This window comes from Patella vulgata, chromosome 3, assembly GCF_932274485.2.
Source record: "Patella vulgata chromosome 3, xgPatVulg1.2, whole genome shotgun sequence".
In the NCBI taxonomy this organism is placed as follows: Eukaryota; Metazoa; Mollusca; class Gastropoda; family Patellidae; genus Patella; species Patella vulgata.
Window position 1 is genome coordinate 12688073 of NC_065881.2, and position 25727 is coordinate 12713799.

The 25727-nt window shown below is 33.7% G+C and overlaps 1 protein-coding gene across 1 annotated transcript; it reads left to right on the forward strand.

The window, feature by feature from the left end:
* Window positions 1-1502: 1502 nt before the first annotated feature.
* LOC126816219 (homeobox protein ceh-2) lies at window positions 1503-19450 on the forward strand. The gene is made up of 3 exons (XM_050542522.2): window positions 1503-2103; window positions 14688-14860; window positions 17732-19450. Exons 1-3 carry the CDS (start codon window positions 1713-1715, stop codon window positions 17942-17944), a joined length of 777 nt encoding a protein of 258 aa, XP_050398479.1. The 5' UTR covers window positions 1503-1712; the 3' UTR covers window positions 17945-19450.
* Window positions 19451-25727: the final 6277 nt, after the last annotated feature.

A 25727-nucleotide genomic window follows, 5' to 3' on the forward strand; every position in this document is an offset into this window, starting at 1 on the left:
CCATTTCTGAACTGTTATTCCTCTTAAAGTCTTAAAGATTCAACTTTTACAGTATTGTAATCTACAGGGAATTTAAAATCCCTCCAATGATGAGCAAAGACACCCCCTCTCTCTCTCTCTCTCTCTCTCTCTTTGTCGCTCTATCTCTCTCTCTGTTTTTATCTTGTGATAGTGAAGAGCCTTGGGCATGAACTTCAATGTATCTGTGCGCATTGTAAGAACTCACTGTTATAAGTATTATTAACTAAACCAAATGTATGTTATCTATACATTTATGCAGAGATTTATGCTTTTATTTAACTGACCAAATTTTAATAATTTTTTTTGTTTATACATTTATTTACCGCAAACATAGAAATATTTGTATTTCATCTACTTTAAAATGTTAAATTGTTATTAAACCAGTGTAATAGAAATCAGGGGACTGTTTCACGAAATTTTAAATAAGATAAAATCCAAATTTTAGTAATTTGATTGGATAATATTAGGTTGATTTTAGTGCTTAGCCAATCAAAATTGAACTATCTAACTAAAATTTGGATTTTATCTTTAGTTAAGATTTCGAGAAACAGGGCCCAACATACCTTTTGTCTTTTCATCGTTTACCGTGAAATAAAGCAGTGCAGCTTTACAACTGGGCTAATATTCCCGGATATATAAGATAATAAATGCATTGCGGTAGGTTTAAAATAAATGTCGCTATGCGGCATAAAATTAACATCGCCAATAACCGTTATAACGACATCGTTAGCGATTAATAAACTATTCTATGATACGCGTAAACAATGTCTACATCATCAAATTCGATCGAATCCATCGACGATTATTATCCGATTAACTGCTCAAGCTTTCATCTTGGAAACCGCGCGAAACGTCAGTCTACGTTTCATAAATTCATATATATATCATTGCATTTAGACATTTATATGTTTTTGTACACGAATACCGCGTTGTTGGTTTTATTTTCTATAAACTAGAAACATGTGTTGCTTATTTACAGTAGGACATATTAAAACTCATAGTTTACATGTATAGCATAATCCCCTTCTTTGCCTTTCTGACCGATTCAATTATGGTTTATTAGCTCTTTATTTCACGCTTATTGTCCCGCTAGCCTAAAATCTATCGCTTTATTCGACGCCATTCTTACAGCTGTGACGCTTAATGTATGGATTGGACGCGGATCAACGAATCTATGAAATACAATCAGCGCTGTATTTACAGATATCACGATTCGTTGTCTTTCGATCCGTTTTACTCATTTTATTTACGTTTCTTAGTCGAATTAAGCGATACAACCTCCGCTTTTGGTTGACAAAAGCGTGTGTCACACATCAACCAATCACAGTCCCGCTATCGCTAAGCTCCGCCCCCGATACCAGTAATTAGCGTTTAATTGGCTGAAAGTGTTCTGGGCGTGTAGCTGTCAAATAGAACACTAGCACGAGAAGTAGGCTGGTATAGAGGTAATTTTCACCACATGGTTTTTATTTCGTGTTTGATTGTTTAACGCTTGCGATCACGATTGTTGCGGTGTTAAAGCCAGCAAAATATACAAAGGAATTTAGTAGCCAAGTGGGTCAGCCATTCGACTGACGTTTTAGCAGACGATAATTTTGTGTTTGATACGTGGATGTGTTCTTCGACAAGCAGACGAGGGTCATTCTGAATTCTCTTCGCTTCTTTTTAATGTACTGAGTTATTTAGAAAACATGGCGACATTAGCTATGGAACCTCGCGTGAAGAAACCACATGGATTTTCTATAGACGCCTTAATAGGGCGGAAAGATGACCGAGACCGGGCGAAAACACCCGAATCACCCCGAACGGACAAAACAGGATCCCCGGAAATGGAGAATCGTTGCAACAGATACACAGGAGATGAATTAAAACATTTATTTACTAATTTAAGCGGACATTCTGAAAGTAGTTTATTTCAGCCATTACGTGTGTGTAATAGGGTTTTACCTAATGTTAACCCCTCGCCGTTTCAGTCCCATATTCCCATTAACCCCCTTCTCTACGGACTGGGCAGAGAGATGCCCCATCCTCATCAACAATGGCTGGCCAGATACCCAGGTTTTATGCATCCTAGATATCCGAGTGAGTATATTTTATGTATGTTTATATAGACACGACTCAAACACGGATGTTTATTTTATTCTTGAATAATAATTTCATATTTTGAACACTTCGTAAACGATCATTGTAAATAATAAAAACAGTTTTAATGACATTGATTTTAGCTATGAATGTTATGGACAAGGCTCAAACGCGGATGTTAATTTTAATCTTAAATGATAATTTCATATTTTGACTATCTAGTAATCGGCCATTGTGAATATATTAATAAACTGTTTTAATGGCATTTATTAAACCGGAAAAACACCGGACGCTTATCTGTGGACTACTTTTACTGTATATTATTAAACTGTTTATGATTGCGTCATTCATTTGATAAAGACAAGAGATAGAGAGAGAGAGAGAGAGAGAGAGAGAGAGAGAAGGGTTTAACGTCCAATCGACACAAACTATGTCATTTCGGTACTAACATGGTGCAATTTTATTTCAATAATTCGCTTGCGCGTAGGGGTCTTTGGGAGGAAACCGGCGACCCGGAGAAAAACCCACGAGGTTGGACAGGTGATCCTACTCCTTGTCACGTACAACCGGGGACTCAATGACAGACCTTATGATGCAGCGCTCACACGCTAACCATTCGGTCACCCAACACCCCTGATAAAGACAGTTGAAAAATTTCTCAGTAATAAACAGAAATTTGTATTCCATCGCATTGTGCCCTGTGCATTTGTAAATATTGATGAAAATGTGATTTTCTCAGTGTGTAACTGTCAGAAGCATATTTGAATAGGTGATGGGTTTCATGTAGGCCTATCCATCTCAAATCTTGTTATCAAATTCATTTATATTGAGAGAAATTAAATATATTTATTAAAATATATTTAAATAAATCTTGATAAATACTGAAGACTGTCATGGTCTGTGTGTCATTTGGAATTTCCATAGTTAACACTTAATATATATGAACACAATATATATTTAAAAAAACCCATCGAATTTACAGCGTTTAGGTACACAATTGCAACTGTCAAAAGTGTATATAAATGAAATGAAATGGGGTTTAACGTCCTACTGTTTCAAAAAAAAGAAGTGTATACTATATTACAAGCTTGAAAACGCCAAGAGAAAACTATTTCTAAAACTCGCCAAAATAAATCAGTAATTGTTCTACTGTTTGATAGATTATTGTTCTATATGCGAGAAAATATTCTTAACTAGACCAATAGCATTTTACATATTATATTGTAGCGTACTGGACTAGTGTCGTTCAGAAAAGGGGCGCGCACTCCCGGGCATCTATTTCAGAAAGGTCATATAGTGAAATTACATTAGGTGTTGTGAAATTCATAATTATCGCAGTTAACTTTGTTTTCGTAAATGTCCTATTTGATTTGAATATTTATTTTATTTTATCTGTTTTACATATTTAAAATGTATTTCTTCTCCCATTTATCAGAACTAGGCCCCCATACGTGATTCTTGGAGACATACATGCAATGGGTTTCTCCCGGGCATCTCCAAACACCTGCACATCACTGGGATGGAAACGACGATGTAAACAATATATACATTAATATATAAATGACATTTAGTAACTGAATGCAAATAACACATGACACAATTATATGGAATACAAATTACTACAGGCCCGGGACTGTACAGCGCAATGGACGCTTACGGCTAGCCCCCGGATCCATTCACTTAATTTGATACATTCGTTTGTTTGTGATTTCTGCCTATTGTGTCTTGTCCGTAGATTGTTTTTGTGTAAATTATGTGTGGTTCAGTCCCCCTGCATTTACTATTAGAAGTTTATATCAAGCTACGTTTATCAGACTACGTTTCGAGAAGAATTCTCTCGTCTTTCTAAGTAATTTGTATTCCATATAATCGTGTTGTGTGTTATTAAACAATGTAGCACAATATATTACATCCGAGTACAGGCACGTTAAAACTTGAAACTATTAAATCTAACGATGCATGATCAAGTATCTGTCTACCATGGCCCGAAACACAGTATCATTTATACAGTAGGTATTGTATATAAACAAATTATACAAATCTTATACTATTGTTTGATTTTAAAATCTTGGTTAAAATGACAAAAACACAAATCATATACACCATTATTCGATTTTAAAATTTCAGTCACAGTGACACAAAGCATGTTATATTTTGATTTTAAATGACAAATACTCTTCTTCGATTTTAAAATCTCAGCTATAATGATACAAATTAAATACTATATTATGATTTTAAAATCTCAGCTAAAATATACAAATCAAATACTATGTTATGATTCTAAAATGTCGGCTAAATAATATAAATCAAATACAATATTATGATTTTAAAATGTCAGTTCAAATGAGAACAACGCAGATCAGCCCCTATCTGTTGATTTTGAAATCTCAGCTACATGATACAAATCAAATACTATGTTATGATTTTAAACAAGAAAACTTTTTGATTTTGAAATCTTGCCTTAAATGATACAAATCATGTTTTGATTTTAAAATCTCAGCTAAAATGACAACACAGATTAACACGTATTTTTTTTTTGAAACCTCAGCTTGTATGTAAACAGTACAATTTGCTGATTTTAAAATCCCAATTAAAATAAGACAAATCATATACATAGTTTTGATTAAAAATCTTAACTAAAAGTACAACAACACACATCAGATACTCCATTTTTTAATTTTAAAATCTCCAATAAAATGATAAAAATCATTTTTTATGTTTTGATGTTTTTCTATCTCGGTAAAATGACAACAACACAAACCAGATACTGCGTTCTTCGATTTTAAAATCTCATATTTTGAAATCCCCTCTTTATTGCATTACAATAAAACGTATAAGGTTATCTACATACACAAATAATAAAGTGTAGAGGCAGCACAAAACCAAACAAACAAACTTAAAAAAAACAAAGATAAAGTTAAAAAAAACCCAAAGATATAAAAAATAAAACCCAATAATCATTTCAATAATAATCCAACCTTTTAATAGTTCTACATTTTAATAATTCACATTTTAATAGATTTATATTTTAATGTGTACACGGGACGTCGGTTTTCCTTATAAATATATAATATAATCTGTATTGCATAAAAAATCATTATAAGATACTGTACATACTATATAAAATCTACATGAAACAAACATAGGAAAACAGAGATATAGTTACAATAGCATTAACAAAACTGTACAATTTTATCTGCATTCACGAATATTTAATTGTACAGGACACAGGGTAGTTATAATTGAGGAACACAGAGATACAGTTACAATAACATAAATGATTGGGATTAAGCATTTTAATAGTTCTAAATTTTAATTTTAATAGTTCTAGTTTTATATTTTAATAGTTCTAGTTTTATATTTTAATAGATCTACATTGTAATTGTTTTATGTTTTAATAGATCTATATTTTAATTGTTCAACTTCTACTTTTAACATTTCATATGCGTCATATTGATTGAAATTTCTTCTGATTTTGTCGCTTGTCATTTATCTGTTTGACAAGACCAATATTCAATATCTTTATCAAGGATATTTCACGTTCTTAGTAATTGTTATATAGCTAATAAAGTTTAGTTATATACATTTTTTGTATCCGAGTTGTGTTTATTGGTGTCTTTTGTTTGTTTACATGCGGACAGTGTGTAGTCGTTCGGATGGTTCAAAAAACCGATGTTACGTGTACACATTGGCGAACACGCAAAAGAACCCTTAGACAAGAAATTAACTGTTCTAAATAGATGTTCAACAGATATCTTTTATTTAATAGATTCCACCCGAGTTTAAAGCAACGATGCGTCATTGTCAATTTTCGCTAAAATATCAAACTTCTTAACGCTTACACGTTAATATGCACTGATTGATTATTGAACATTTAATTGTGAAAACGAAATCAAAATACCGAAGATAGATAGCCGGATTTGAAATAGACCTATCACTTCGGTTCGCTCACAAAGCAATTTGGAGGCAGCATAGACCAATGAGATTTTAATTCGACATATCTTTCCTATTAATCTATTAATTAGACATCCATCTTTCACAATTTGTAGTTTGCAAAGGATTCATATTGTGTTAAATTGACGCAACGAGACTTTAATATACACACGTTCTCAGATTACATACAAATAGATAATGTTATGTCTCAAATAACTCCTATGAATGAAGTAATAAAGATTAAATTATAATTTAATACCAATACTAACAATACTATTCTTGTAACAATAACATTTATTTAATGCAAATTATTCGACAGCATGGGCAGTAATATCATAAACATTCGTAAATATTATTAGCTTGGCAAAATATTGATTCTGGATTTTAAGTACTGTAAGTTCGATTGCACAATAACTGTTAACGACAAGGAATGTTTGTTGAAAATTGGACGGCGAATATTAAACATACATTATGCAAGAGCTAAATCTGCCTATTGCAGGTCTTTCTTTAGGCCTGAAATGTTATCTAGATTATTAATGTGACATTGATTAACTTATCCAGACCATAATCAACTGTCGATGTCATCGATAGCCTGTGATATTTACAGGATTTAAATCCGATCTGCTGCTCAACGTTCATTGATGATTAAATCAAAAAAATGGATAATCAAAACTATGTTTTTTTTTTATCGTACCGACTTTAGTAATGACGATCGAGACTAGGCCTAAAATTCAAAAGCTAATATCTCAGTTCAGAGTTTATCAATTTGACTGAAATTTTCAGCAAATCCCCTTTGCATTATGTAGTTGTTATCTATTATAGCGAGAACTGCCAGCTCTTTATCAAATCTGCCATAATGCCCCTTTAATTGTAATCGTTGCTCTAACTAGCTATGTCAGCATCAGGTTTTCTTATACAAGTTTGCATGCCCACAACCACGTTGCAATTAGAGTATGTTAATGCGTGTTTTATGCGTGGACGTTACATTTGTGGATTTGCGGATTTGCGTTACGCTTATGAAGGTATATTTCATGTACTTACGTTACACTTTATAAAGGCACGCTCTATTACGTTACACTTTATAAAGGCACGCTCTATTACGTTACACTTTATAAAGGCATACTTTATTATGTTACGCTTATAAAGGCATACTCTGTTACATGTGCGTTACACTTTATAAATGCATACTTTATTACGTTACGCTTATAAATGCATACTTTATTACGGTACGCTTATAAAGGCATACTCTATTACGTTACACTTTATAAAGGCATACTCTATTACGTTACACTTTATAAGGGCATACTCTATTACGTTACACTTATAAAGGCATACTTAATTACGTTACACTTATATAGGCATACTTTATTACGTTACAGTTTATAAAGGCATACTATATTACGTTACAGTTTATACTTATAAAAGCATACTTTATTACGTTACGCTTATATAATACTTATCGGCGTGAAGTAAACCAACCCTTGACAGTTGGATTGGAATTCGAAAGAAGAGTAGACCTTAGCGTCGGTGTCCGAGCACAATTTCCTGATAGCACCCAGGACGTTAAACCTCATTTTATTTTATTTTTATGATTTTACTTCATTTATTAAGCAGCAATGGAGACAAATTGGCATGATGTAAATCACAACTATTAAGGATCGTGTAAATCGTGTCTACATCATGCTTAACATATGACACGTAAATAATTTATTCAATTAAACGTTTAATGACCGTAATTTGTTCTATAATATCGAACTGTCAAACAATATTTGATCAATTAAATAGCAAAATTATAGGCTAGAGTGATTCAAACCCTTAAAAAATAGATTACATCGTTTACGTTAAATAACACTTTGAATGGAACCTGCCTATAATTTCACAATATCCTGGTACATTAATTCGATTTGAATTGTTTATTATCGTTTTAAACACCTTTAGTAGCCTTTTAAAAAATTAATGATATTGCAGGAATATTGTAATATCAACCCTTTTAATTTTAAACATCAAGTAAACGATCTCTAATTATAATACAGGTTCGGGAATTTTCTCTCTTTTACGAATCTATAATGGATTATGAGTATGTTTTTTTTAATATGCGGGATTAATAAAACTAATAATTATATATGGAGTGACATGAATGGGGTTTAACGTCTACTCGACAAAAACTATGTCATTTGCAAACTAACATATGGCTCAATTTAATTTCAATAATTCGCTTGCGCGTAGGGATTTTTAGCACTCTGGGGAAATCGGAGCACTCGGAGAAAAACCCATGAGATAGTACAAACGACCCCATTACTTGTCATGTACAAATCGAAACCACGTTTCTTGACTCAATGACAGACCTTATGATATAAGGCACACGCGTTAAACCATTCGCCCCCTACCTTTCGTGAATGAATTATTAAGGACTTTAAAATATAAGTGGAGGATAATAATGTTTAGATATAGAATAAATGCATATTAAATATTAAAATATCGTGAACACAATAATACGTACGTCGTACACAGACCCTGAACTAAATACAATAACAAATTCAAAATACAATGAACCCAGATATATACATAATAACAAATACACTGAACTATATACTGAATAACAAATACAAACCCTGGTGAACTATACACACAATAACAAATACAACATATTGTGAACTATATACATAATAACAAATACAGGGCCCTATACATATAATACCAATACAATGAACTATAATAATAATAACACACATAAGGAACTACATGCATATACATAATACCAACTACAAAATATTGTGATCTATATGCATAATAACAAAAACAACACACGATTAACTATATACATAATAACAACCCCCAACACGTTGAGATATATAAATAATAACAAGTGCAAAATACAATACAACAATTACAGAATACGATGAACTATAAACACAAATACAACGTACGATGAACTATAAATACAATAACAAAGTACAATAACAATAACAAAACGGTGAATTATATGCAAATACAAAATACGGTGAATTTAATACACAATAACAAATACAACATACGAACATGCGAGAAACTATAAACACAAATACAAATACGGTGAATTTAATACACAATAAGAAATACAAAATACTAACATACGAATAACTTCAAACACAAATACAAAATACGATAAACTATATACAATAACAAATACAAAATACTATGAACTAAGTACACAATGAGATGGGCCAACATAATAACAAAAAGAGAGGGCTATATAAACAATAGCTAATACAGCGCATGGTTCTTATGTCAATATCAATTATATGCCTGATTTAAAATCGAACGTAGTTTGCTATTTGAAACATCGTTCAAGTCGAACGATTTTCGATTGGTATTTATTTTTCAACTGTTAACATCACGAATAACGCGAATGAAAAGTTGAATGAAAAACATTATTTATTTATGTATTTATTTATTTATTTCCGAACAAGAGCTATGCTTTATGAATAATTAAAGGGGATCGCGCCATACACAAACAATTACACAAGACAAACCAACGGACATGCCAGGCCAGGCCACAACAGACACCAAAAGCAGTGTCAGATCAAGGAAATTTAATCTGGGGGAGTAAGGGGAGGGTGGGGTAAGCATCCACTGTGCTGTGTAGTGACACAGATGTCACTCAATTTAATAAAAAGAAAATTAATTATGTCGCATGGTTATTTGTTTACAATGCCTCGTGTATCGCATGACTGTAACGAGGTTATCAGCTTCTTTTATATTGGTGTTGAATGTGTTTATTCGATGTTTTAAGTCCAATAGTTTTGTATCGAGCTCTACATGGCTAAGTTTTGTTTCGTAAAAATAAGGGGTAGTCGACTGGTTCACTAATTTTAGTTTGATTCGTGACTTACTGCGTCGATAGTTGAATGAGCTCTCGGTTATATATGAATACTAGCTTTATATATAAGGTAAACGACGACAAGGTACATGAGATTTAGTTATATAAACTGTTTTTCTTACTTTATGTATAAAATAGTTTCTGTAAAAATTAGATTTTTACTTTTCAATTTCTGTAATTTCTTTAAAATCAGATTTGTAATTTCTTTTAAAAAATCAGATTTGTAATTTCTGTAGAAATATACATTTCTTTTGTTCTTTGTATTCGGTTATTTATTAGATTCTCCTTTTTTAAAATCTAGTTGATTTTATTATTTTACATCTCTAATGATACCGGGGAATACATTCTAGTAAATACCAGTAAAAAATTAATATCAAATTATCTTTATTAATATTTAATATCATCGACATTTCATTTAATTCCAAATACACTTATATTAACGCTATGTTGGCACAAACATAATTAGTTTAACACCCGTACAATTAACTGAGAAAAAATCGATTTATTTATTTCGCTGCACAAAGAAAATCGAAAGAATTAGCACTCAAATACTATTAAAAAACACAAACAAAGTTCACTATTTGGTTCTTTATATATTGCCCGGTCGCTGTCAATCAATTTGATTTTAAAAGATAAACAACCAATGAGCATTGATTTTATAGTTCATTATTCTCATATATCGCCATAAATGTTTTTTATACCCCAGTTATTAAGCAAATATCAAACACTGTATTAATATTGTCCATTGATCCATGCCATTTGGGTAGAACAATGCTCCTACCGCTTTTCTGTTTTCAACTGATAATTTCAACGATATTTTTTAAAGAATAGAGCACGTGCTGGCTTTGATAGTATCATGACCTTTGTCTGCGGTCTGCCTTTGTCAGACTTTCTGCTCTCTAATGTCTTGTTTAAGAAACATTAAATACAGAAATTGATTTTAAACGAAACTGCAGCATTAGATTAGATTAATAAGAAAATTCAGTAAGTCTGGACAATTTTCGACGTAATTGAGATTCAGATAACCGCAGTTACCTCTATATGTGTGTTTACTGTAATTTATGTTTAGAAAATAGACTAGGGTCAAATACAGAAATACAATTTGCTAGATGTGTGAAATCTCCAAGTCTAAAAATGATATCAGGTGTTCTAAGAAAAGCAGTGCGATGAATATCGGGTATTCAAGAAAGACCAAGCATACTATTCGTCGTACACGACATCCGTCACAATTACTACAGAAATGCTTATAAATGACATTTTTATTTTACTCCCAGAAGTTTCCTTTTTGACTTGAAATGAATGACTACACATTTAGTCTCGCACCAATGTACCCCCCTCCCCATCCCCCCATATGGTCTAGTCTCTTATTCATAATGGTTACTGTTAGCTTGTAAACGCGAGGTATTTTCTGTTGGCGATGCATTCATATTTCCTACCCAACTTTGTGGTCGGAAAATCGGATAAAATAGAATTATAATTTTTCTAGCGACAGCCCCTTAATCCACGACTTTTCCAATAGTTGGCGATGGATTCATATTCCCTACCCAACTTTATGACCGGAAAATGTGATAAATTAAAATTATGATTTTTCTGGCAACAGACCCTTGATTCATATCTTTTCGGTACAATGATTCATCAATCAGAAACAAGAAATAACTTAGGCAAACAGGTAATTAAAATAATATATGGTGTAAAACTGGAAATCTAAAAGTGCAAATTATTATAATAAACCTTTGTTATAATGACAATCAGCGTGTTTAATACAATAACAACACTCTGTAGCACATCGTAAATATAGTTATTACTTGATATTGGGCGCCAGGTGGCGGCATGTTAACATGTTTAAAAGGCGTATTGGTGATTGTTAAAGTGCGAAACATGTACCCAGTTATTGTTTCGTACAAGTAAATCGGTATTGTTAATATATGGGTTTAACGTCCAACTTTTTTTGCTCTGACTGGTCTAATTTAAGTCGGTTTCAATATACATGTATCATTGAAATGTTGGAGGTTAACGTCCCTCTACTTTTCTGCTCCGACTGGGCTAACGAAAACTGTATTAATACCTGAATGAGATGTTTGAGTTTTGAAGTCCTACTTTTCTGCCCCTACTCGGTGTTAATATAAGATTGGGATGCTGGGCATTTGAAGTCCTACTTTTCTGCTCCGACTGGGATAATGAAGACGGTGTTAAAATAGGATTGGGAAATGAAATGAAATGGGGTTTAACGTCCTACTGTTTTGCTCCGAACTGGGCTAATGAAGACGGGCATACGCCATACAGTGTGCTACTACGGCCTACTCTTATATCGAATTCCAACTGTCAAGTGATCTTTTACGTGCACGCCAATGTGTACACGGGACCTCGGTTTTTCGTCCCATCCGAATGACTAGACAGCTGTCCTTGTCAGGCCCTCCGTCCTGCATCACTGACAAGGGGAAACCACGCCGGAAAATCTGGATGAACTTTCTCGGCCAATGCAGGGATCGAACACCCGACCTCCAGGCTAGCGAGCCAGCGCCTTACCCACTTAGCCACCGCGATCCCCAATATAGGATTGGGATGTTGGGGTTTAACGTCCTACTTTTCTGCACAAAGTGGGGCGTTAACACCCGTTTCATTTTGGTAGTGTAAATATCAGTATGGTGAAATAAAATGTAAACACGCATTAATGCCTTGATTTACAAATGCCTTTTTTTATTTGAATTCAGTAATATGTTGAATGCAACAATGATTGGGTGTAACATTTAAATATAATATTTGGTATAACTATTGAACAAAACGCCCACGCATCGTCCATTGATGATGACATAAATTTAACTCGGGATTTTATTATTCAATGGTCGGTCTTGCTAATTGTTTATATTGAGAGTGATGTCCCCTGTCGAACTCTTCAACAACTAAGATAGCTATAGTATAATGATGAGAGCACGTTAAAAGTGTCACAGTGTCAATATATAAATATTTAATACACGGCACATGTGAACCGCTTAATAATCTAAGATAAATACAATGACTAATGCCTCTATCTCAATCATGATTCAATTATTAAGAATGTGTGGAGGTTGAGGGCAGGAGATTAAAAATAAACAGGACACAATATTTTACAAATAGGTGGATTATGTAATTTAGATAAAGGTGGATCTTGGTTTCTATTGGAACTAGACAGTTATTCGTGGGTCTATTTATAGTCTTTCTCTACTCTGCCCACCCCACCCCCACCTTTACACCTTATTATGGCGGTTCTCGTTAACCATTTGGTGACCCTTTTGGTGAATACAGGCCAGAGTAAACCAATAAATTCCTACTTTTGGTTTCCCACAAATGTAGTCCCATCTATTTATAGTATCCCCAATAGGACCCAATATATCATGAATAGGTAGATTATGTAATTTATATTCATGTGGCGCATGGTTTCTATTGCAACTAGGCGGTTATTAACGAATATAGTTCCTTGTATTTATAGTCTGTCCTCTTTAACTTTTATATTCTGTGTTTTACCATGGTTGTTTTAGATTTGTTTTTCTTTTATACTTCTCCTATTTTTTATCTCTCTCCCTCTCTCTCTCTCTCTCTCTCTCTCTCTCACACACACACACACACACACACCCACCCACACACACACACACACGTCCCACCTTTCTGCAACCGACTGGGCTAATTAAGACGGGACACCAACACGTAGGCCTACAACTCACCTCATATATAAATAAAACAACCCAGTTAATATCACCACTACACACTGAATCCCCTACACAACAAACAATAAGGTATACAATATAAACACAACATACTGCGGTTTTAAAAGTACATTTATCTTTCACGCTCCGTGAACATTTTAAAGTAGAAATGTAATAGTGTGAAATAGCATATCCCGTGTTTTATTAACAAACAAAAACTGGGGAATAATAAAATAATTAGCCTAATTTACAAGTATCAGCGTGTCCAGGTAATAAATCCACTCTTCTGATATTACTTAATTACCATAATTATTTAAATTATAAAAAATTATAAAAAATATGACATAAAGATTTTGAGATATCGAAATATAGATTGGTTCAGATAACGTCAACCATTGACACAGTTAGATCGTGAATTAACCTCATTTGCATAATCATTTAAAAATTTATAATGTATTTGAAAAAATCTAAAGGTAATAAAGCCCAACGTTCTGAAATAAATTTAGTATCATAATTATTTAAAATATAAAAATAAAAGAACATAAAAAATTTAACAAGAGAATTTAGAGACATCGATTAATTCCGATAACATTAAATTAAAGCCACAGAGCGTGAAATAACCTAATTAAGATGATTATTTGACTAACGAATAACAAAATGTTACAAAAAAAACTAAATAAATGGATTAGGATGCCCAACATGTTACCGAAAAGTTGACCAGTTTATTCACGGTGAAAATTTATGTTGACGAAATGTTTGTCAATATGTTGCCCAGAAGTTGATAATGTGCACGCTGCGTTCAATCGGATTAAAACATAAAAAACGGGTCCTATTTCGTTTCTTTTGTTATAGTTCAAAATTTCGTTTTACTCATCTTCACGTCTACGCCGATTGATTAATCAATGACTGACGTCATAGGGTCAAAAGCCGCTAGTATGACCCCTGACGCGGCCTCCCAGTACAACTGGTCAGATCTTCATGTAGTGTAGGCCATCGAAAGTATAAATAAAACGAAACGAAATATAGATCTGTACTTCAATCTCTTGTTTATCAGTGTTCTACTTTCATATTTTGACCCCCAATTTAATTTGTTGACCCTTCGATTATTTCAGTGGGTCCACATCCCGGATTATTATTTCATCCATACAGAAAACCCAAAAGAAACAGGACAGCGTTTTCCCCATCTCAACTTTTACAATTAGAACAAGCTTTTGAGAAGAACCATTACGTCGTCGGACAAGAGAGAAAGGGTCTGGCCAGTAAATTGCAACTCAGCGAAACACAGGTATGTATTTTGTTATTTTCGAAAATTCAATCCATGCAGATGCGTTTCGGTCTTTTCTGTGTCGAATTCCAACTGTCGGTGGTTCTTTTACGTGAAGCCAATGTGTACACTGAACGTCGCTGTTGCGTCCTAAGTATTTTGGAGCTACACGACATAATATTCGTATTGTGCCTGTGCCTATTTTATCTAGATGATCTGATTACGTCACGTCCTGTTAACATTCTAATTTTTTTTCTGTATGCATGTTGATTGTCTCTTACAACGAAAAAAAACCAAGACCCCCCCCCCCCCGAAAAAAAACCCCGACGATATCAGAGTCAGCAAGTTCCTGCAAATGACGTAATGTAGTAAATATCACGTAATGTAGTAACCCTCAAAGTCATCACGAGGTATTGTATGACGTAGTGTCTGTGAGCTATTTAACAACAACAAGTGGTGGGTCTGCGATATCGCCGTAGGTGGAAGCGAACGCCAAGCCCTGCAAGAAGTTGTTGTTGTTGTTGTTTATTACAGATTTAACGTCCAATACAATGAATATGATATTATGGACAGGTTGATTTAATTAAATTATTTACACTTGAAAATTGTTAAAAAAATGATGGCTGTTTTAAAACAGTTTACCAGTCAGATAGTAGCGTAATTACCGTTCAGATTCACAGTAAACGATATCTTTAATTCTGTATCAAACACCTTAATAGCAACCATGTAATTGGTCATTAGATTGGTCTTTAAAAATACCACGCGTTTTCATCTTTTGTTTAAAAAATCCAGATGCCCAATAAAATTATCTAAATGAATTTTATTTTTGTTCATTACTAATCGCTATTTTTATTGGTTAATCACCTTAGATAATCAGGCAATTTAACCAGAGTTTTTTTCTGTGTTAACTTTCATTTTATTGTTCGAGTTATCTTAGACTCAAACGGGCCTGATTTGTCAATCGGGACATATCGTGACATTAATGGTTTCAAATTACACCGATTATTACAAAGCAGCCATTAATCAACGGCTAACTTCAACTATCCGCCCAGTAATTTGTTCCTTCTATTCATATGCAAGTTAAATTCGCTACCGCATCCAGAGAAACGAAACGAAATATGAAGCGATTAAAGCAATACTAACAGAGTAATGAGATCAGATTTCAAATCATATTGATTAGTGTTAACGGTAACACAAATCACACTCACAAACACAAAGACGCTCAGCTATTGGAACCATCAATCTTAATGGGCTACAGATTGGCCAAATATTCTTAATTTACTCTAAAGACGTTTTGGTTTCGAGAGTAAATTTAGCGCCGGAGGTTGTTGTTGACATAGAAAGACATTTTTAGTCGTGATTAAACAATTTGGGCTGGAGAGTTTTTCAAGTGCTTTAATCTCGAGGTTTTATCGTGTTCGTTATACAGACTTAATGACACTTATTATTGTCCAATGATATGACGAGATTGAATTTAGCCCAGAGACATTGTAACCGTGGTTAAAGGTTAAGATGGCAACCCGCGTGTTTCTGTACGACGAAGCGCGAACGGTTCAGAATGTGATTAGTAGTTGTTTGAACGATAACAAGCGTGTAGACGGACTGTCCACGGGGACGTACCGCAGGCTATTTAAACCCTGACCACATGCAATTTATCCCGTCTCTGCGGCTTTGTAATGATAACGTAATCATAACATAAAATTGATATCATTAAATGAGACGAGTGAGTGAAAAGAATGCGAGAATCGTGCTAAACGAAGCGATAGATTTCAGCATGGGGGTAAACGTCGATTGGACATTGATAGTTTCAGATCATCTGTATGCGTGAAGAAGGGCTATTAGTCTCCCTAAAACTCGATTAACACCAGCCATTATCGATGTTAGTTGACTCCTCGTTGATTCTCGCGTTGAAAGACGAGAAGTGTTTAGGGAATTGAGCGCAATGGTGTAATTGCTACTAATTTCTAATGTAATTTTTATCAGATTTGTGTTCTTTGTTCGACGTGACTGACAATATCACATTTTCACACACAAATCTACTAACATCGTATTTTACATGAAATGGGGTTTAGCGTCCTAGTTTTCTACACCAACCGGAGTGATGAACACGAGCATACGTTGTTGTTTATTACAAATTTAACCGCCAATACATAATACATGAAATTATGGACATGCGCCATCCAGTATGCTATTAGGGATGTTTTGTCCGTACACCGGTGCCACTACTTCCCTTTTCAGATTTCCATCGGAGAAGAACAGTAGGACGTTAAACCCTACTTCAATTCATTTCTGATTTCCATCTGCAAAGGAATCTTTAAAGTGCTGCTTATGGTGTGAACGAGTCTTCTGTTTCTTGTTCCAAATTAATCAGAGAGTTACCGTCCACTCAAACACAAACTAGGTCATTTCGCGACTAAAATGTGGTAGAATTTTATTATTTTATTTTAATAATTAGCTTACGGGCTTGTGTCGTTAGCAGTCAGAGGTAATATTAAAAAGGGAAAAGTTCCATGAAGTAAAGAGAGAGAGAGAGAGAAATGTTTAACGTCCACTCTTTTAGCAGTGGGAGGAAACCGGAGGACCCAGAGAAAACCCACGAAGCTGGACAGGCGACCCTAATCATTCTCACGTACAAGCGGGGGATCGAAGCCGATCCACTTGACTCAATGACACACCTTATGATCAAAGCGTTAACCATTCGACCACCACCGCCCCCGTGAAGTAAATATGATTACATCGGTCCATCCCCGATACAACTTTTTATACTATTGTTATGTGTTTTTTACAGTCTTCATTGACCATATTGGTTCATGGAAGTAAGGCGTTAAATCCAAATTCATTTCATTGTTCATTTTGCAAAATGATGACATTTTTCGTATATTTATTTTTTAGGTCAAAGTTTGGTTCCAGAACAGGAGAACAAAACACAAGCGAATGAAGGCCGAGGAAGAAACCGATTCCACGTCACAAAAAGGAAATGACAGTCTGACATCATGTCACGAGGACGGAAGGGAAATTGATGAAAGTGACGGAAGTGACGTTGATATGGATGACAGCCATATTGAATCAGACGAGGAGGAACTATCTGTTACGTGTGAATCGTAGTGAAGTCATTTGAATAATGGCGGTGTGTGAATCAATATAAAAACGAGATTGTCGATTCAAGAGGAGCTAACTCTAATACACTACACAAAGGGACACAACTTTATATCCCTTTGGAATAAAACCACGCATTTTTGTCTCCTCCCGGAATCGACTAAATCTCCAATAAGAAGCTGCTCCGTCCACGTGCTAGAATTATCAAGTGCTAAAGAAGACAGAGGAGAGTGTCAAAAGTGCTTCAATTAACAATGGTGTGCGATCCATTTATTTTTTAAGTTATTCTTTTTCCAGTTTACTTTGAACACTTAACGACTGACGAAGAATAAGACGCGTAGCGAGACAGGGGAGGACAGAGGGGATTGAACGCTTCCCACCCTCTGAAGGACATGCCTCCTACCAAAATCATAAAAAAAAACAGATTACGAAATTATGCGTACGCTACAGAACTGTATGGATATACAGATGTCACACGATATATTTGAAGGCAGTCTTCGAACAAATAAATGCTAATTGTGGTTAATACAGCGACTTTATGGTCCAGTATGAATGCTCGAGTTCGAATTCATCTCTCAATTGTTTGTATGGATGTTGTTGAGTGTAGATATTAATGGTTATTATGAAAATATTTGTTTATTTCATAAATAATGTTGAGTTAAAGCAAGAACCGTTTAGATAAATTATTTATGAAAATAATTCGGATTTTGCTTTCATAGAAAATATTTAAAGATGCATTATGTAAGAGCTAAATTTAGTATGAATTAGACATTTATTAACATGACAAGACCATAATCATCTCACTAGACCATCGAATGCTCACGATTTTCAATGGATTGAAACAAGATCATTATTTAATAATTTAATTTAAAAACTGGATAATCGAGACTATGTTTACTATCGTAACAACGGTAGCAATGACAATCGAGACTCTGATATTCTTCAAACATCATAACTTCGCTCAGGATGAAGTAATTTGACTGAAATTTTCAATTTTTTCATTTTTCATTATCTATTTTTAAAATATTATGGCGAGAACTGTCAGCACTTTATCTAAATCTTACATAATGCATCTTCAGATTCTTATAAAATTTACAGCAAATGTAAATAAAAAAAATAATAATCGTAATTTATACCTTGTTTTACGGCGCTTTTGTTATCATTTGCTAAAAGGTGTGATGTTTTTGATCTGTTTTGGGGTATTTTAAATTTTGCATCAGAATTGTTTTTGGCTTTAGATTAAATGTTTATTTGAAATTTTGGTTATTCTAAGTGTAAACGGACACGAAACAAGAGTAAAATGTAGCCAAATTATGTTTTATTCATTATCGATTTTCTATAAAGGATGAGCATGTCCTTTTCGTGGGAGAGCTTTATAAACGTAAATTTTATTATGAAAGTAAAACTTCAATACATCATATGACGTCAGATACCTTGTGACGTCATAATTTCTTTTTGGTAAAATTAAATATTAAAATTTCATGAAATTTATAGATGCTAGAAATAAATAACAATATCAAAATAATAGGGAATACAAAGGGTATATATTTTAAAACTTGGTTGCCTCCATTGTAAAAAATTAAAGCACAAATCAACTAAAATATAACTTGCGGAGGTGGGGGGGGGGGGTCATATTTAAGAATACTTAACTCAAATATATTTTTAGATTATAGTCTTCTCATTGGTAAAGAGCTAAAATTTGTGTTTAGCCAATGAACAACCATTATTCAAAAAAATATTTTAGTTTAAGTTGTCATGAATAGGAATTCCGTTTTAAATCATGTCGTCACAAGGTATAATTGACGTCACATTTCTATATTTAGTAACCCGTTTATTTCCTTATATAGTCATGTATATATATATATATATATATATATATTATAACTAGTTTGTAAATATACATTGAAATTGTATAAAGTTAAAACTAAATATTGTTATCAGAATTTTGTTACTTTCATTTTTATTATCTACTTTTATCTTATGGGTTATTTCATAAAACATAACATTTCATATCGTTTGAATGCACAAATAAAACTTTCATTGTTAAACAACCTGTAGCAGTAATACAAATTGTATTCTCACCGGAAACAAAAAAATAATTTCAGAGTTTCAAGTAAATTTTGCCAGATAAAGAAAAGAAAATATCACGCCTTAACTCACTAAGCTCGCTCGATCACAAGTTGGATTTTCCAAATTTTATACTAAAATGTCTGTGCATAGAGAAAAAACAGGTTCTTTCCTGCTCATCGAAAAATCATAAGGCTCGGACAATACTTGTTTCCTTGACAATATTGTGCATGGATTGGCGGACATTTCCAAGATGGCACCGATGACGTCACGAATTGTCGGGTTTGTCTATAGTGGTAAATATAACGTTTTATAATTTAAATCAACTTTCACTTTTGACTGAAATGCTATAATAAATTCCTACTGTTATTTTAGTTAAGGCATCGTTATTTCATAGATGGTACCGATGACGTCACGAATATTCGTGCGATCGTCCTCGTTTTAGGCTTATCATTTAAATGAACTTTCACTTTTTACCTAAATGTTATAATAAATTCCTATTGTTATTCAGTTAAGGCATCGTTATTTTTTTTTTAATGAAACTCCGAAAAATTATAAATTTGAATTTGTGAATATTATTCAAAATTTCAATTTTCTAAGACTATCGTAATCATTCATGGAATTAATTGTACCAATGTTGTACAATTAATGCCGACATTAAAAGACATATTTAATTTATATTGTAAAAAATAAAATTGTAATCGATACCCGATTCAATTTGTCTTACCCTTACACGACGAGAAAATGTATTTAATGAATAAATAAAGTTTGAAATATTGAACTGTAGTATTTATTGATGCTGGGCTTATACCCACGCCACCACCTCAGTTTGACACTAGGTCTGGGGTATTACCCGAGAACGTGATAATATCAGAAACTATCGAGACACTATTTCTGCTCATGGATGGGGGGGGGGGCAGCACTCAGTTTGACACGAGGTGTGGGGTATTACACGAGAACGTGATGATATCAGAAACTATCGAGACAATAGTTCTGCTCATTTAGGTGCAATAATGTATTGGATTATAGTGGATTAAGGCCAAAACAGCGACAATGCTTTGCACGTTTGTTATAATTTGGTGTTATTCCAATGAATGTAGCAGAAACATGATATGCTTTGCAGGAGCAGCGGGGGGTCCCGATCCTCTGAAACTACCAACTGGCAAACGAAACTTCACAAATATACCCCCTTCCCCCTCAAGCCACCTACTCCCTCAACAGCCACCTACTACCTCAACAACCACCTACTCCCGCCAACAACCACCTACTACCTCAACACCCACCTACTCCCTCCAACAACCACCTACGCCTCCAAGCACCTACTCCCCCAGCAACCACCCATTATCTCAACAACCACCTACTCCCTCCAACAACCACCTACTACCTCATCAACCATCTACTCCCCCAACAACCACCTACTCCCTCCACAACCACCCACTACCTCAACAACCACCTACTCCCTCCAACAACTGCACCCACTCCCTCAACAACCACCCACTACTTCAACAACTACCTGCTCCCTCCAACCACCTAGTTCCCCCAACAACCCCCCACCCCCTCCAATAACCACTCACTACCTCAACAACCACTTACTACCCCCATCAACCGCCTACCACCTCAACAACCAGTCACTCGCCGCAATTGGCAAACGAAACCACGCAATCATGCTTTATTTAAGGGATGCTTAAGAGGTTTCGTTTCTTAATGCTAGGTTGAGGAGATATTTAAGAGGGGTTATCAGTGAAGGTTTATAATAAGCGGATTCGTCTCTGAATGCTATGTATAGAGTAAAGGAAACCAGGAAAGCATCCCTGCCTGAATGAATAGTTAAACGTGTATTATGCAAGAGCTAAATCTGCCTATTGCAGGTCTTTCTTTAGGCCTGAAATGTTTTCTAAAGTATTAATTAGACATTAATTAACTGATCCAGGCCTTAATCAACTCTCGATGGCATCAGATTTCTCCGATATTAAATAGATTAGAATGGTTCAGCTATACTTTGATTTAATCAGATATGTAGGACCGAGAATTAGCTTCGATCAACCAGTACCGTGGTTGAAATTATTGCACACGTCTGTCAAACCTTCAAAGGCTAATATCTTCTCTTGCAATAGAGTAATTTGAATGAAATTTTCAAATTATTCAGTTTACATCATCTACTTTCGAACTATTAAAGCAAGGATGGCTAGTTCTTTATCTAAATCTTACATAATGTATCTTTAAGCAGACTGCTTTTTTATTTATTGCTTAAAAAGGTGGGCAAGACGATTTCCTCTGTTTTCTTGCTGCGAAAATCTCAAATGTATTTCTTATTCATAATTTCTAAAAGTTTATAGATATTTTTAAACTTTAATTATTTATAATATATGTGTAATCCTTCCTTCCTTCTTAGTGTTTAACGTCCGCTTCTACAGAAGGTGATATCACAGACAAGTCTTTTTTTTAAATTTTCATTATCTTAGCGCACGCGCAGTGGTCTTTCTTGTAGAAGGAAACCGGAGTACCCGGAGTAAACCCACGAGGTATATGTGTAATCTGACACAGTCGTTTATATAATACAATGCAGGAGAAAGTCCTGGGTGTGATTCCGGTTTTGGCCGAGAAAGATCTAGCGTGATCTCCCCTTGTCAGGGGTACTTAATATAGAGAAAATAACATCATCTAATCAGACAACAAGCTATACCAATATTTTCGTAATTTGATTGGATAATATTAGATTGATTTTAGTGCTTAGCCAATCAAAATTGAAGTATCTACTAAAATTTGGATTTTATCTTTAGTTAAGATTTCGTGAAACAGGCCCCTATAAAGTTAAAAATATACAAGCCTACATAGTATCTAGCTACTTAAATATTGTTAAAATCTAATTTCTTGAAATACCGATATTGTACTAATGTATGGACATAATATACACATAATACGTATCAAACTACTTAAATATTGTTAAAATTAACTGTACTGTACAGACCTAAATAATATGTATCTAGCTACATAAACATTGTTAAAATCTAATTTTCCAAATACTGGTACATGTACTGTACTATAAACATATACAGGCCTAAATAATATGTATCTAGCTACTTAAACATTTTTGCTCGATACCCATTCAACAAACTGATTCAGAACATTGTTCAGATCTAATGTCCGGAGCACAGACGATTCTACCTGCAACAAAACAAAAGTTGCATTGGGCTTGATGGGGCCCCAGGCATCATCCCTGTCAGCCTTCAGGATAATACGGCACTGCACCCAACTGGGGTAATATATATTTATATTTTTATTTCTAGGCGCAAACTAAGCTACGTAGGAAATTTATATTGTTATTCGCCAATTCATTAGATCAAATAAAAAATATATTGTCAGTCACCAATTCGTTAGATCTAAGACAAAATATATTGTTACATGTCATTTCATTAGAACTAAGACAAAATATATTGTTAGATGTAAATTCATTAGAACTAAGACAAAATATATTGTTAGGTGTCAATTCATTAGATACAAGACAAAATATATTGTTAGATAACAATTAATTAGATATATTACAAAATATATTGTTAGATGACAATTCATTAGAACTAAGACAAAATATATGGTTAGACGCCAATTTATTAGATATAAGACAAATTATATTGTTATATAGATGTCAATTTATTAGATATAAGACAAAACATATTGTTACATGTCAATTCATTAGAACTAAGGCAAAATATAAATATTGTTACTCATCAAATTATAAGATCAAAGAAATAATATATTGTTACTCATCAATTCATTATTCAAGATTTGACTTATTTCCTCATATCTGGGTGCAAACATTGGACCCCCCCCCCCTACTCACTCTCCCACACTCGTCCACACTATCCCCTCCCTTTGAGGAATTTGTAAATATGTCAATAGACCTAAAGGAAAACTACAAAAACGAGCATGCGAGTACGCAAAAAAAATGTTTTATTAATATGGAACACAATTACTATGTTAATTTAAGCAAACGTTTCGTCAAGGATTCTCTCAACATTATCAAGCAAATTACGTTGAGAGAACCCTTGATGAAACGTGTGCTTAAATGGAAATGGTAATTGTGTTTCAAACGTCGCATTAATTAAAATAGTAATCGTCTTCCATATTATTACGTGTGTCAATTGCTAAATGCCGCTCGGTCAAAAACTTTTTTATTAATAATAATATTTAGCCAGCCAGTCATTTCAGTAAGTATTTTCACTTTTGTTCATTACGTGTGTCGATTGCTAAATATCGCTCAGTCCAAAAATTTTTTTATTAATAATAATATTTAGCCAGCCAGTCATTTCAGTAAGTATTTTCACTTTTGTTCATTACGTGTGTCAATTGCTAAATATCGCTCAGTCAAAAAATTTTTTTATTAATAATAATATTTAGCCAGCCAGCCATTTCAGTAAGTATTTTCACGGAATTGCATAGAAAATGAAGGAAATATAACTTCTGATTAACATTTATCTAGATTGATCTCCCTGGAAGGCTCTTTTCATCCTCTTTATCTGGACTAAGTCCCCTGTTGATGACAGTTGGTTAGTTTTTAAAAATTCATAGCCAAATGGAAGCAAAATTAAACATACATGAATCAAATAATTCACAGCTTTCATAATTTCGATACTGACACGTATCATCAGTTTGAAATAAATCTGAAACAAGTATTGAAACACAAAGAAACATATTAACGTTTTCAAAATGTAAATCTCAACTAATAATTCATTTAATCTCTTCACCAATCCAGCTTTAATCTAGGTAATAAATATCGTGCATGTGTTTCACGAGACTGGTTATTATGAATGGATAAGTGTCATACATGGTAAAATAAAGATTGAGATTCTAGTAGGCTTATATATACATGACCCTGGCTCTGTCTCTATTGTCCTTTAAAATGATAGAAGCAGTTAATATTTATTAAGAGATTCTCTTCGACAAACTTCGTCCATTAAATTTCTGTTTTCCTTTCATTATAAACGTCTTAAAGTTAGTGAAGGAAGGAGCAGGGGGTCGGCCCATCGTCAGTCTATGCAGTGTTTGTATGTGGACACATGCCACGAACAACACTACCGAAATGTCATCTGAAATACATTATAAGGTTGGAGCTTCGACTTGTAAATGGTAAATGACAATTTAATTTCGTCCTGACGAGTTTTTATAGTATATCCCATTCTCTCCCCTTCGTTGATTATTGCTTTTAGTGAAGGGGATTAAAGCAAAAATGATTGATAACTTTTCAGAAAAAAATTGCTATGTCCGGACAAAATAATAGTCATCTTTTCGTATTTACAGAAGGGATTAATTTTAAATGATTTATGTACGTTTAGAAAAATTTGGCTTCCCCACCAACTGAAATAATTAGCGCCTTTTTTTTGGATATTAAGTGACATTTATGGAATGCCATAAATGACACGTTCTTGTGGTACATGATTTCGATGTACGATATATAGAGGACGTTTTAAATGTGGTAAATATTTAGAAATATATAAATGATTGTGTCTAATATTACTACATGTAATTAATTTTTGGCCATGCAATTTGTAACCCTATTTGAGACAAGAGTATGTGGTACTTTATTCATATAAGACATTTTAAATTTGGTAAATGCTTAGAAAACATTAAAGATACATTATGTAAGATTTAGATAAAGAGCTGGTAGTTCTCGCTATAATAGTTTATAAATAGTCAAAAGTTTGATAAAAAATAGCGTAGTCTCGATTTT